The 13,235-nt window shown below is 39.8% G+C and overlaps 1 protein-coding gene across 3 annotated transcripts in view; it reads left to right on the top strand.

Annotated features, from left to right (window-relative positions):
- CTNND2 (catenin delta 2) overlaps positions 1-13,235 on the top strand; it is a 487,037-nt gene that overhangs the window by 360,537 nt on the left and 113,265 nt on the right. For all 3 annotated transcript variants that reach the window (XM_088827634.1, XM_088827633.1, XM_088827632.1), the window contains one exon: positions 7,861-8,034. In XM_088827634.1, the coding sequence (XP_088683760.1) occupies positions 7,861-8,034 (174 nt within the window). The remainder of the gene's footprint in view (positions 1-7,860; positions 8,035-13,235) is intronic.

The following is a 13,235-nucleotide window of genomic DNA, read 5'->3' as shown; positions in this document are numbered from 1 at the left end:
TCCAATTCCCTATTTATTAGACTCCCTTATTCCATTTCTTATACATACTACCCTCCACTCTGTATATTTCTTTTTCCTTTTTTTTTTTTTGTGTGTGTGTGTAATTGTGGTTCTTTATATTCAGTCTGGATATTTCCTTCTGATTTATTTTAGTTTACTATTTTTCTCTCGAAATACATCTAATCTTCTTTCATACTCATACAAGGGGTTTTGTAACTCCAATGATTATGTTTTCAACTGTATTCGTACTCTAACAAAGTTCTCAATCTTTTCTTTATTGAATGTAATAATCTTAGTTGTTTTAAAGTCTGGTTCAAATAGCTCCCTTATCCAGATTCTTATGAAATGTTTTCTATGTCTGTGGTCGACTTTATTACTTTTCATCCACACAGTCTTTCTTCCTCATGTTCCTGGTTATTTTTTTATTAAATCTGAGACATTTTATATGAAAAACTATCAAAATAACTTGAGGCCTAGGATGATATGATCTTTTCCAGAGAGTGTTCATGTTTGATTCTGGAAAGTCTTCATGCTTAATTCTGGCAGGAGGCTTGAGTCAATGGCAGTCTCAGTTTAACTTAATTTTATTATAGGGATTTAAGCAATTTAAGGTCATCACTATTCCTAGAGGGTCTGCCTATGTGATCCTAAACTACAACGTGAAAGATTCGCCAAGCTACTTGGCTTTTTCTTTTTTTAAGTGAGGCTAGATTCCTTTTATGCCCTTAGGTCATTAAATTTGTTTGTCATTTTCCCTGTCTTTTAGTCCCTGCTCTGGTCAGGAATGGCCCTTGAGGGTCAATAGCTGCCCACCTCAATAGCTTTCCTCCCGAAAGATCACTGTCTTGTGAGCTTTCCGGCTCCTGCATGCAGATATTTTGAAATACTTGACCCGGTTTGTTATCAGTGGGAAAGGCAGTCTGAGTTACCTAGCCTGCCGTGGTCAAAAGCTGCCGTCTGTCATTTCTACTGTTGTCCTTTTACTGAACTCTTAGTTGCAGCATGTGGGATCTACTTTCCTGACCAGGGGGCAGACCTGGGTCCCTGCGTTGGGAGCTCAGAGTCTTATTCCCTGAACCAGAAGGGAAGTCCCTGCTTGGCGTTTTTAAAATAACCATTATTCCCTGCTTCCCCTCCCTTTCCACCTCCCTTCCCCCCATTAGCTGAATGGGATAATAAAACCCTGTCAGGACAAAATCACTTAGTAACTGCTGTTCAAACCAAATCAAGCGGAAGTGGTCAAGAGGGGATAGACCTGGTCTAAGCGAAAGTCGCTCAGTTGTGTCCGACTCTTTGCAACCCCATGGAATATACAGCCCATGGAACTCTCCAGGCCAGAATACTGGAGTGGGCAGCCTTTCCCTTCTCCAGGGGAGCTTCCCAACCCAGGGATCGAACCCAGGTCTCCCACATTACAGACGGATTCTTTACAAGCTGAGCCACAAGGCAAACTCAAGAATACTGGAGTGAGTAGCCTATCCCTTCTCCAGCGGATCTTCCTGACCCAGGAATTGAACCAGGCTCTCCTGCACTGCAGCTGGTTTCTTTACCAAGTGAGCTGTCTGCATCTAGGGTGTTGCTTTTTAAAGCAGTCAGTCCCGACTGCAGCCAGATTTACCCAAACCCTGCACGAAGGAACATTCCCTGACGGTTTGCCACTTTAGAGTCATCTCCTCATCCTGCATCTCTGATGTGTGACTTCAGCTGGGAGGCAGGAGTGAGATTTTCAAATTCGAGTATTTTCCTGTTGCTGCGAATCCACTCCCTCTCTCTTGCAGTATCCCTGGCAGATTTATTTTGCTGAAATCCCTTGAAAAGAAAAGCGAACCCACACACACGTGGACTGTCATGCTCTCTCCTTGGTGGAGAAATTTCGACAGAAGAGATACATTCCGCTGGTGAAGAGGCCTTTTCTGTTTGTGTTCCAGAGACACAGCAGTGAAAGTGCTTTTCTGTACATAGACTGGAATGGCTGTGACATCCGTGGTAGAAGGAGCTGTGTATTTTAGCACTCCTCCCGAAATGTAAATTCTTCTTCTGTGTAGGCGAGACCGTTCTGTACCTCTTTCCTGTGTAGGCTGTCCTCCATGGTACCCAGCCCAGCGCCTTGAAAGTAGAGACTGCAGTGGTTGTAAGCTTTTGCAGAGGACGCAGCTGAAACTCCCTTGTTAATTCTTCTATTCAGTAGGGACTTTTATGAATGTAAAAACTGGACTTGTGAGCCGCCATGCCCTAAAAAATCCCATGTGTGCAGTGAGTGTTTTATGGACGTCGTTAATTTCCAGTTTTTTAACTTTCCGATTTTTATCTCTAAGTCAGACCTTTCTCTTCATATGAGGAACAGATGGCTTCCATGATTCCATCCTCAAAGCACCGAGAGAAGAATCTTTTTTCAATACGTGTTTATTTATTTGGCTGCATCAAGTCTCAGTTGCCTGGCACGGGCTACTCTCTAGCTGTTGCTGCAGACTGAGTAGTTGTGGCTTGTGGGCTTGGTTGCCCCACCGCATGTGGGACCTTAGTCCCCATGCCTGCATGAGTGCTAAGTTGCTGTAGTTGTGTCTGACTCTTTGTGATCCCATGGACTGTAGCCCACCAGACTCCTCTGTCCATGGGATTCTCCAGGCAAGAATACTGGAGTAGGCTGCCATGCCCTCCTCCAGGGGATCTTCCAGACCCAGGGATTGAACCCGAGTCTCTTACGTCTCCTTCACTGGCAGGCAGATTCTTTACTAATGTAACACCTGTGAAGCCACCAGTTCCCAGACCTGGGATTAAACTCGAGTTGCCTACACTGCAAGGTGGAGTCTTAACCACTGGACTACCAGGGAAGTCCAGAGAAAAATCTTGTAAATAGAATTTAAGTCCCAAGGAGAAGTAAAAGTATTAAAAGCCATTCTAAAGAAAGGTTTAAAAAAAAAAATCACATAGAGCCCATTCTCTCAGTTCTGTATTTTTCTTCCTCAGCAGATGCTCCTTACAGTCAGTGGCCAGTGTGTCTCTTCTTCCCTAACCAGGATGACATCAAAAAGCATCATGTACAGATTTCAGCAGCCACTTGGAATGTAATATGGGGGCATCGTCTTCTCTTCCTTTTTAAAAATATTTGGGCACTACCTCTCAGAGAGAGGGAGAATACATATTTTCAATTCTGGCAATTTTTTAAAAGTAAATGATATAAATATTTCACTGATTCATCTTATTGATATCAGTCATTCATTTAAAGCCAGTAAAGAAAAATACTGGTATATAGAAAAAGAACAAAATAATGCCATTTATAGCAACATAGACGGACCTGCAGATGATCATACTAAGTGAAGTAAGTCAGACAGAGACAAATCTACGTTATCACTTACATATAGAATCTAAAAAATAGTAGAAGTGAGGGGATTTACAAAACAGACTCACAGACACAGAAGACAAGCTTATGGTTACCAAAGGGGATATGGAGGAGGGATAAATTAGGAATACGGTATTAACAGATATACACTGTGATGTGGCTAGTCACTCAGTCATGTCCAACTCTGCAACCCCATGAACTGTAGCCTGTCAGTCTTCTCTGTCCATGGGGATTCTCCATGCAAGAATACTACACTACTACATATAAAATATAAGCACAATAAGGATTTACTACATAGCACAGAGAACTGTGGGTTTCCCTGGTGTTTCAGTGATAAAGAACCCACCTGCCCGTGCAGAAGATCCCCTGGAGAAGATTTAGGGTTAGGGTTAGGAAATGTCCACCCACTCCAGTATTCTTGCCTGGGAAATCCCATGGACAGCGGAGCTGGCAGGCTACAGTCTATGGGGTTACAAAAGAGTCTGACTTACCAACTCAACAACAACAGAGAACTATGTTCTATATCTTGTAATAATTTACAGTGCAAAATAGTCTGATAAATACACATATAACTGAAAAAAAGTTCTGATGATATGGTATTGAATGTGGTGCTACTTGGGATGACAAACCAGCCTGTTTGTTCTGTGATCTACTCTCAATATCCTGCCTTCCACACTTCTTTGCTACCAGCCTGTCCTCAGGAAAGTTCCATGGCAAGAAAGTCGTGGTGTAGCTGGGGGTCCTCCTGTCTCTGAGACCGCATTGACTCAGTGCTTTGCTGTGGTGATGCTCTTGCTCGGCTCAGGCTGCTGCAACAAAATGGCCTAGACTGCATGGCTTACACAGCAAACGTTTATTCCTCACAGTTCTGGAGGCGGGAGGTCCAAGGGGCTGGCAGACGCCATGTCTATTGAGAGCCTCTTTCCCTGTGTGTGAGTGTGTTGGTATGGCGCCACTTGCAATGATGCAGCCAATATGATCCACAAAAACCCTGTTGCTTTTTTGGAAATACCTTCTCTGTTGGTTGTGCCTTGAGTTCAGGACACAGAAAGTTCTCCCTCCTGACCAGGCAGCCTTTTGTTTCTTTATGTATTATTTTCATATTTCAAGTTCTTAGGAAAACTTCGGTAATATGCCCTGTTAAAAGTTAAAAGCAAAGAGTTAAAAAACATATACAGTTTGCATAAGGCTTACTTATAAATTTGAGTTCTGTGCTCTTAGGACTAAAAATAGCTGGGTGATCAGTGTTTTGGCTGTGTTAAAGACTTAGCCAGTGCTTCTTCAACCCCTGTGGCAGTTTTGAAGAAATTTTAGGATAAATGCATGTTGTATTTAAATTCATAAATGATGTATTTCCAGTATTTTGGTAAAAGAGTTGCATACCCCTTGAGTTCTTGTGGATCTTTGCTCTAGGAGAAGGCTGGCATTAACAGTGTACAACTGCGGGATTGTTTCATGCTTTCAGTCTGATTCTGGTGTCACCATGACCCTGTAGTCCTGTGGGTACTGACCGGCTAGGCGACATGACATCAGGTGTTAGCACAGCTCGTAAAGAAGACTTCCCGTCTTATATAGGTGATCAAAATCTATTTTATAATGGACAGTCGATCGATACTTCTTTTTCTGTTAACTCAATAAAAGTTTGAGGAAAGTACCCAGATAAAGGCGGCATACCATGGCTTTCAGATAGTTCTTTTTCCTCTGTATTGATGGGCCAGGGTGTCATCAGCGTTCTGAAGCAGCACAGAATCCCCTTTGAACGCCTATCGTTGCTGTCAAAGGCTATCTGTATTCACATCAGCTTTCCTTTTATTGCCTTCAGATTCTCTCTGTAGCCACTGAGAAAGGATTGTAATGAAAGGTATTTAAGATCTACATAGATCACACGTCAGAATGGAGGAAAACTGTCCACTGATTCAGCCGTCTATCCTGTTCTGTTGCACAGAAGTTAGAAAAAAAGAACCAGATGAAACCCAGCAAATGACAACAGAGCTTTTCTTTTGCACTTTTTATGGTTTGTCTGTCACATGCTGTAATGAGCACGCAAATATGGCTTCTGTGTACCTCCTGGCTCCTACAGGAGAGGGAAATTTCATCCATGTTGAGCTGAATGTTTATGTGAAATCTAACATGGTAGCTTCAGAGTTTTAAGGAGATGACAAAATTGTGGTCCAGGCGCAGGTTGGAAAAGAATTTCCAAACATGAGACAGAATGAGAGGGAAATAAAGTTTATTAGAATGGGAGACGCTGTTAGAACACCGGGCCAGCTCAAGGGAGAACCAGCATTGAACAGGGTCCTTAGTTCACTTTTATAACCAGGGTGCAAGGAGCGGGATGGGGGTCTTGAGGGTCATTTGCTGATTGGATGAGGCAGGTATACTGGGTGGGGGGAAGAGTAGGCAAATACCTCCTCCCTCCGGGGTAGGAGGGGAGACGGGTTATACTGTTCCACTAATAGTTACAACGTGGGGGAGGGAAAGATGATAAGGGTCTGTTGTTTCCATTCCTGCATTCCAAGACCCCCCTTGGTTTTGTCTGCTCTTTTGTCCTTGGGTCACTACAAAAATGAAAAAAAAAAAAAAGAAAGAATTTTCCATTTCCTGTTGTGGTAGCAGAGAAATTCAGTCCCCACAGCTGGTTTCTTTTGAGAAGCCAACATCACTCCTGCTTCAGCACCGAAGTTAACAAATCTGTGAAAGGACTGTTTCCTTTTGCGTACTGCTCTCTTTCTATCCAGTGCAGTGAGCCAGTCTCAAATAATGAACCAGGAGCAATGTGACAAGTCTGGTTCACTTTCATTTTTTTTTTATGTATTTAAAAGAGATGGACTGGTTTCATTGATAGGCTGTACACAGGTGTAAAGTCTTCTTTGAACAGTTTAGAAGTGGCTTAGGTTGAAAGAACAGGAAGGTCTCCACTTTGAGTGTTCTTGTTATAAAGTTGAGATTGAGTGACACTCTCGTTGAAAGTGACCTTTAATCAGATGTCTCACCCATTGATGGAATGTCATTCATCTCTGTGCTTTAGCCTTAAGTTAAGCTGTATCATAATAGAGAAAAAGAAGGTATGGCTTTTTAATTTTTCTCTTGGAAAATAAGTGATGAGATTCTTGCAATTCTTAATGGCTGTTAAAAAAACTTTTATTATTTCTTTCAACACTTCTATTTTTGTTACAAGGATACAACATGAGCTGTATTTTCTTCCAGGTAAAATTTCAGAATGAAGACACTAACGGATTCTGAAATACAATTTTGTCTTCATAGATATACATACATACATATGGACACAGATGCACATATATGTACATAAAATATCTGTGAGAAAGTTTAATATATATGTCATTTAGATTGTATGTTCAGCAATCATTAATAAATACAAATAAAGAGTTAAATAACTTAATATTCCCGATGTAGTACTATAAAATAATCCCTCTGTTTTCCTATGGCTTTTCTCAAAAATGAATATGGGAATATATTTTCTACGCATATTACTTCGTTTCTACCTTCATTAGACCATTGCCTTTATTTTTTATGAAAGATAAAGGCTAAATGTGATCAAAGATCAGAATCATTATTGGAACTGAATATTTTTTAAATTATAAGAGTAATAGAACAGGCTATTAGAAATGTAGAAAAAAATGAAAGACATACATACTTTATAAATAAATATTTATTATCCTCACGTTTTTTTATGATGCATTTTACTTGGTACCCAGCACAAACCCCTTACAGCTTTCTTTGTGTGCTGCTTTGTTTATTTAACTTCTATTGTAGACATTGATCCAAATTGCTACATGATCTTCATAACTGTCATTTGTGAGGCTCTATTCATTTGCCTTTTGCATATAATCCATAACTTAAAATGTATGTGAAGTTAATTTTTAATTACATACTTTGTTAACTCATTAGACTCAATTCAAGGCAAATGTCAGAATTTCTATAAGATCAAAATTTGCCTATAGCTCAAGGCAGAGTATCTAATAAACCGTAACAATCTTTTCTCTTTTGTACATTCTGTCATTAGTTGATGCTCATAGATGCAATGACAAAATATGTATTTTATAAGCGATTTAGAAATGTACCACAGTGAACACTTACGTGTGAGAAGTGAGGGCACTTGATAGTCTCTAACTCCAATGCTATGCCTGTCGTATGCTTAGCTTACTGTAAAGTATGCTGTCTTGATCTGAAGTCATCCTCCATCCTCCCAATCAAAACTAGCGTACCTTTTCCCCCTCCTCCCTGTAGCAGTTGCTAGAATTGTTCTCAGAGGACTTAACAGTTCCACTGCCAATTGCATTCACTTGTGTACCTGCTCCACCCTCCACAGAAGCTCTCCGTGGGCAGGAATGGCTCTCCCGTTTTTGGTAGTCCTTGGAGCGCTGATGCTGTATCCTGCCTGCAGTTCTCCGAATGTCATGACACCCTGCTTGGGTTTTTGTCTTTGATGTTTGCAGAGGGCAATGTTGGGAAGTGTGATGATGTTAAAGACGTTTACTCTCTCATTTCTCTTCCACCAGTGGGATGGAGTAGGACCTCTTCCAGACTGTGCAGAACCACCAAAAGGGATCCAGATGCTGTGGCACCCATCCATAGTCAAACCCTACCTCACACTGCTCTCTGAGTGCTCAAATGCAGACACGCTGGAAGGGGCAGCGGGCGCCCTGCAGAACTTGGCTGCAGGGAGCTGGAAGGTATGACTGGTTTGTTACAATAAGAAAGAAATCTGGAAGCACGAGATGGGTCTTAGAAAATAAGAGAAGTCCAGTTTAGAGGAGTGCTATTCTAATCAAGTTTTCTAAGGATGTTAGAGAAAAAAGAGTTCCATTGAACTGTTGGACTTAGAAATATATTTCTTTGAAAAAGTCTTCTTAAGGAGGTCCTGAAGATGCCTGCAGAACACAGCGGAATAGATATCAGTATAGTCATGGAAGATGCTGTGATATGCCTTCCATCCTGTCTGTGTAGCTGAGTTCCTTTATTTTCAGAGGTGACTGGGAACATGTCGAGGCTTTTCAAAGCACTGTCACTGACAAAGCTGATACCCAAACATCTCGTATAAAAACCCCTGTGAATCCTGTAATATCGTAGCTGGTCTTGTCCCCAAAGGAAAAGAACCGCTTGCATTTTTAAATTATGGGATCACAGGGAAGAATAGTGTTACTAATTATCTTTGGCAAAATGTTAAATTAAAGCAATTGTATGGTTGGGAAAGATACTAGAAGGGTCTTTTTCTCTGGATTTTTATAAACACACAGTCTTCCTGATGGGTTCTCATAGAAAGTTTTCATGACCTTCCTTTTGGGTAGAAAGAAGGGATTCATGATGACCAAGAATTCTTGAGTTTGGTCACTGCTATCTCCATGAGCTAAATTGCCTTTTTGCATAAAAGAAGTGTTAACCTCTTAGAAGAATGAAGGAATTTGGGGAAAATATCAAGAGAGGGAGTTTAAATCTCAGCCTTCATTTTCCATTCATTTAATATCAATGCTTGGAGTTTTGGAGTATTCATACATCACTCCTTTCTTTACCATTCATTTTTTCTTCAAAACAATATTGATATAGACTCACAGCTCTAGATTACTCAGAAGCTCAGTACCACGGGTACCACACATACTGGCTTCAGCATTATCCTGTAATAACACCTTCTCTTCTTATCAGATCTTCCGACACTTGTCTCTTGTCACTTCTGGGTCTCTGCCATTGTCTTTTCCATTGCTACAGTCTCAGCTGCAGCACCATCTTTCCCAGGTGTGACCTTCCAGCTCTTGGGGTGCAGATCTTGGGACCCAGCCCCTGATGATACTTCCCAGGAGCTGGCTACTTACTCATTCATGGCAGGCCCACCTCTTCTCTTAAGAGTTTTAGGAATGAACAGAATTATTCTGTTCCCTCTCTGCCCTTAAGGCATCCCTAATGTTATCCCTTAAGAATTCAGGTGGAGAGGAGATTAAAGTGAATTTGTCCTTTGCTTTCAACCAAAGAAAAGTTTGAAAATTAGAGTCTCACCAGGCAGAATGCCAGAGGATAGCCTTGCAGAGCTAGGGAAAAGACAGTCATGGAAGTCAGTTCCTTGAACTTGTCCTGAGTCTTAACTTCCATCTAAAGTTAGGAGGCTTTGACTCCGGTCACAGTTCAAAACTTTTCTAAGCTCTGTGGCTCTGGGAAAGTTAAAGCATCTCAGTATGTCCCAGGTGCATTGTCTTTAAGCAGAAGCAGTCATGGGCGGCTTCCCCCTATATCATGTAGGTTAGTCACAAAGCTGAATTCAAAGATGCAGGATGTCAGAGGCCAAAGGGTTGTCACTGAACACCCAATAACACTAAGTTGCTGCAAGCCCCCACCCACCTCCCTTGCTTTGGAGGATGGATTAAAGGGGATGGGAAGGGATGCTCTCTAGAGCAGAGTCTGATCTGAAATGCAAAGCCATCTAGATGATGGCAAGTTTGACATATTTTTATTTTTTTAATGAATCATTATTTTTAATTGCCAAATAGTTAGGTTCTTATAAAAACAAGTTAAAAATGGAGAAATGTCTTTGAGCACTATAAGATGTTGATTGTAAGACTTCAACCTTTGCTTCAAAAGTTAAGTTCTGTATTTCATATGTTCAGAAAATTAATGAGAAACCTGAAAAATTTATAAAGATGCAAATAAAACTTTTGGAGTTTAAAATGTGGCATCTTAAATGAAAAATACGTGGAATGGAATCAATAGCAGATTAGACATTGCAGAAGAAAAGTTTAGTGAACGGAAAGACAGTGATTGTAAACTACATCAAATGAAATACACAGGGAAAAAAAGGAAAAAAATGGACAGTGCATCAGTGAGCTTGAAGTGGCCTGATATATGTGTATTAATGGAGTCCAAAACAAGACGAGAGAGAAAGGAGAAAGAGAAAACTATTTGAAGAAATAAGGATTGAAAACGTTCCAGATCTAATGAAAACCACAAACTCACACATCCAAGCAACTCAGGAAACTACCAGAGCATAAAAAAGTTATACCAAGGTACATTATAATCAAATTGCTCAAAATCAGAAATAAAGAGATAATCTTAAAAGCAGTCAGAGAAAAAAGACATGTCACATACCAAGAACTGTACATCTCCACGTCCTATTTAAGGATAAATATCTCCAGTTATTCAATTATTCCTTGTTAAGTTACTAAGGATGTCCTCTAGAAAAGAATCTGGTCTGTAAGACCTCTAAGGGCAGAAACCAGGTTCCATTTATTTCTTTGTACCCCACTGCTAAGCCCTATGCTTGGCTGAGCAACAATGGTGAGACACAAACATTTAACTGAACTAGTGTCCATGTCCATATGTCTATCTTATGAATAGCAGTCTTTTGTATTTATAAACATCCGTCAGTCACTAAGCACTTAGTAGTGCACTCCAGTGTTCTTGCCTGGAGAATCCCAGGGACGGGGGAGCCTGGTGGGCTTCCACCTATGGGGTCACACAGAGTCGGACACGACTGAAGTGACTTAGCAGCAGCAGCAGCAGTGCATCTTCAGATGATCACAATTTATGATTCTTTTTTTGATCCTTTGATTCAGACAGGAATATGTAGTCAATAGGATATAAAATTGATAGAAAGGAGTTGTGGGAGAACTGTTTTCTTTTCAGTTTTCAGACTCATCAGTATTTTTTAGGATGCATATTTTGATGTCATTGCCCAGTTCCACGATTCCTGAAGCATTGGACTTTGTATTTAATTTGGTGATGAAAGACACAGGCTCTGTGTCTCACATGACCAGATCAGCTGGGCGAGCTGCTGAGATATGTCTGGGTCTTTAGGTGTTTGGAATAATAAAACAATAAATTTACAATGTATACAATTTTATACTGATTTATAGTATTCTGATATTCAAAAATTCTCTCCTGCTTTGGGTTATATAATGAGAATTAAGGAAGAAGTCTGATAAAAATTCTCAGAATTTTCTAGCAGTAAAATCTTTCTGACTGTTTTCAGTGCATTAACCTGAACATTAGTTATCCCCAGTGTAAAATCCATCCCCACATATCCAGATGCTTTGAATTGGTAATTTTTTGTTATTAATAGAGACTACTGAATTAGAGGCAGAATGGTCTACAACAGCTAAAATCAACATCACAAGTGTCATTCTGTATTTTAGACAAAGCTTAACAACTGTGACCATTGGATTTCCCAGCCTTCATCAGATTTCAGGCAACAAATTTAAAAATGCAAGGAGTTACTCTTGTAAGCAGGCACACAGATCTGTGGTAAGAAGGGCAAATAGATATCCTGATGGCAAAGTGAAAAGATAGAAGAGTTAGAAGAAGTAAATATAAGGATGCAAGAAATTTAAAAATGTCAGAGGCCATTCAGTGTTTTGGCTATTTCATTTATTCTAATCACTTATGGTTCTAATGCTGACTGTCATCAAGAAAATGTTAAATGATTACTAGTAATTTTAGAAGACAAAGCATTTTAGAAAGACTTTTATTCCAATGGTTAAAGTAGAATTTTGACTCTCAGGGTGTCATCCTTGCTTATACAGAGCACTGGCCTTCCTGATGGCTTTAGAAAAAGGGGATAATCCTTGGTCAAGGCAAAGGGCCTTTAGGGCATATTTGTGCATAGTTATAAATGTATGTGCTTGTATAAGAATTTTCTTATAAAAATACAAATACACAGCATGCATAAAGCTCAGTATCACATTATCATCATTCTTTGTATAATTTAGTAAGGTACCATGTTAAATGGTAGGAAACTATGTGGGAAGGGAAGATCGATAAGCTATAGGAGTGATTTGAGAAGACTGTCATTAAGTCAACACTGATAAATAGTTATTACTTTTTAAAGATGAGAATGCTGCTGCTGCTAAGTCACTTCAGTCATGTCCGATCCTGTGCGACCCCATAGATAGCAGCCCACCAGGCTCCACCGTCCCTGGGATTCTCCAGGCAAGAACACTGGAGTGGGTTGCCATTTCCTTCTCCAAAAGATGAGAATAGCTTATACCAAAACCAAACAAACTTGAGCAATTAAAAGATTGACTGAGGACACACAAACAGCATCAGATTTCATGAAGACCACATTGCCATCTAAAATTGAGGGTTCTAAGTATGTGTTTTTTATAGCAACTGTTGAAATTTAGTGGTGTTCTTTAAGTGTCCTTAACTTTTATGATCAAAACAAAAGCAGAAATGTGAAGGTAAAACACCCGAATTTTACATGGAGAGAGCTTTTTATAGACCTCATCATCTGAAACAATAACTTCTCTTTATGGGGAGATGTGCAGCACACTTTTCTGTGACAAATTGACTAGCAAACTAGATCTTCATAATGGCCCCACATACTTTTTAAACTTTAAAACTCTCATTACTTGGTTTGTGAGCATCAGAAAAACATAATGGCAGAAGCAAAGTGAAATATTTTTCTTAGCTAACATGGACTTCAGTTACCTTTTCCTCATTTACAGTAAGACGATTTTGTCACAGAATATTAAAACAGTTGGATGTAGTAGTTTGGAGAGTTCCAAAATGTGAATGAATGCTCCCATTTGTGGTTTATTTTTATCGTAGTTGAACTCTATGGAAACTCAGGATTAGAACTGTCAAAATACATCTGTTCTATTGCTTTTAAATCAAACATTTTAGATATCTTTGTGTGGTTAGTTTTCTCCCTAAAATGTGACTATTCTCAGAGTGTCTATTATTTTCCCATTTATGTTCAGAGTTAGAGGAAATAAAGAGATACTTGGATATTAATCTGTTAATATTTAATGAAGTAACATGAGAGCGACGTAGATTTAGTGAGAAGGAAACAGAATCTCTGGCCACGTGGCCCAAATGAATAAAAAATAAAGAGAATTGGGAAATTTGAGACTTGTTCCTAAGGACAGGGAACTTAAGAGGGGCATTGAAT

Source organism: Moschus berezovskii, chromosome 18 (assembly GCF_049115385.1).
Source record: "Moschus berezovskii isolate FMDL1 chromosome 18, NW_MosBer_1.0, whole genome shotgun sequence".
NCBI classification, from domain to species: Eukaryota; Metazoa; Chordata; class Mammalia; order Artiodactyla; family Moschidae; genus Moschus; species Moschus berezovskii.
The sequence above is the reverse complement of the archived record's forward strand: the minus strand, read 5'-3'. Positions and strand labels throughout refer to the sequence as shown.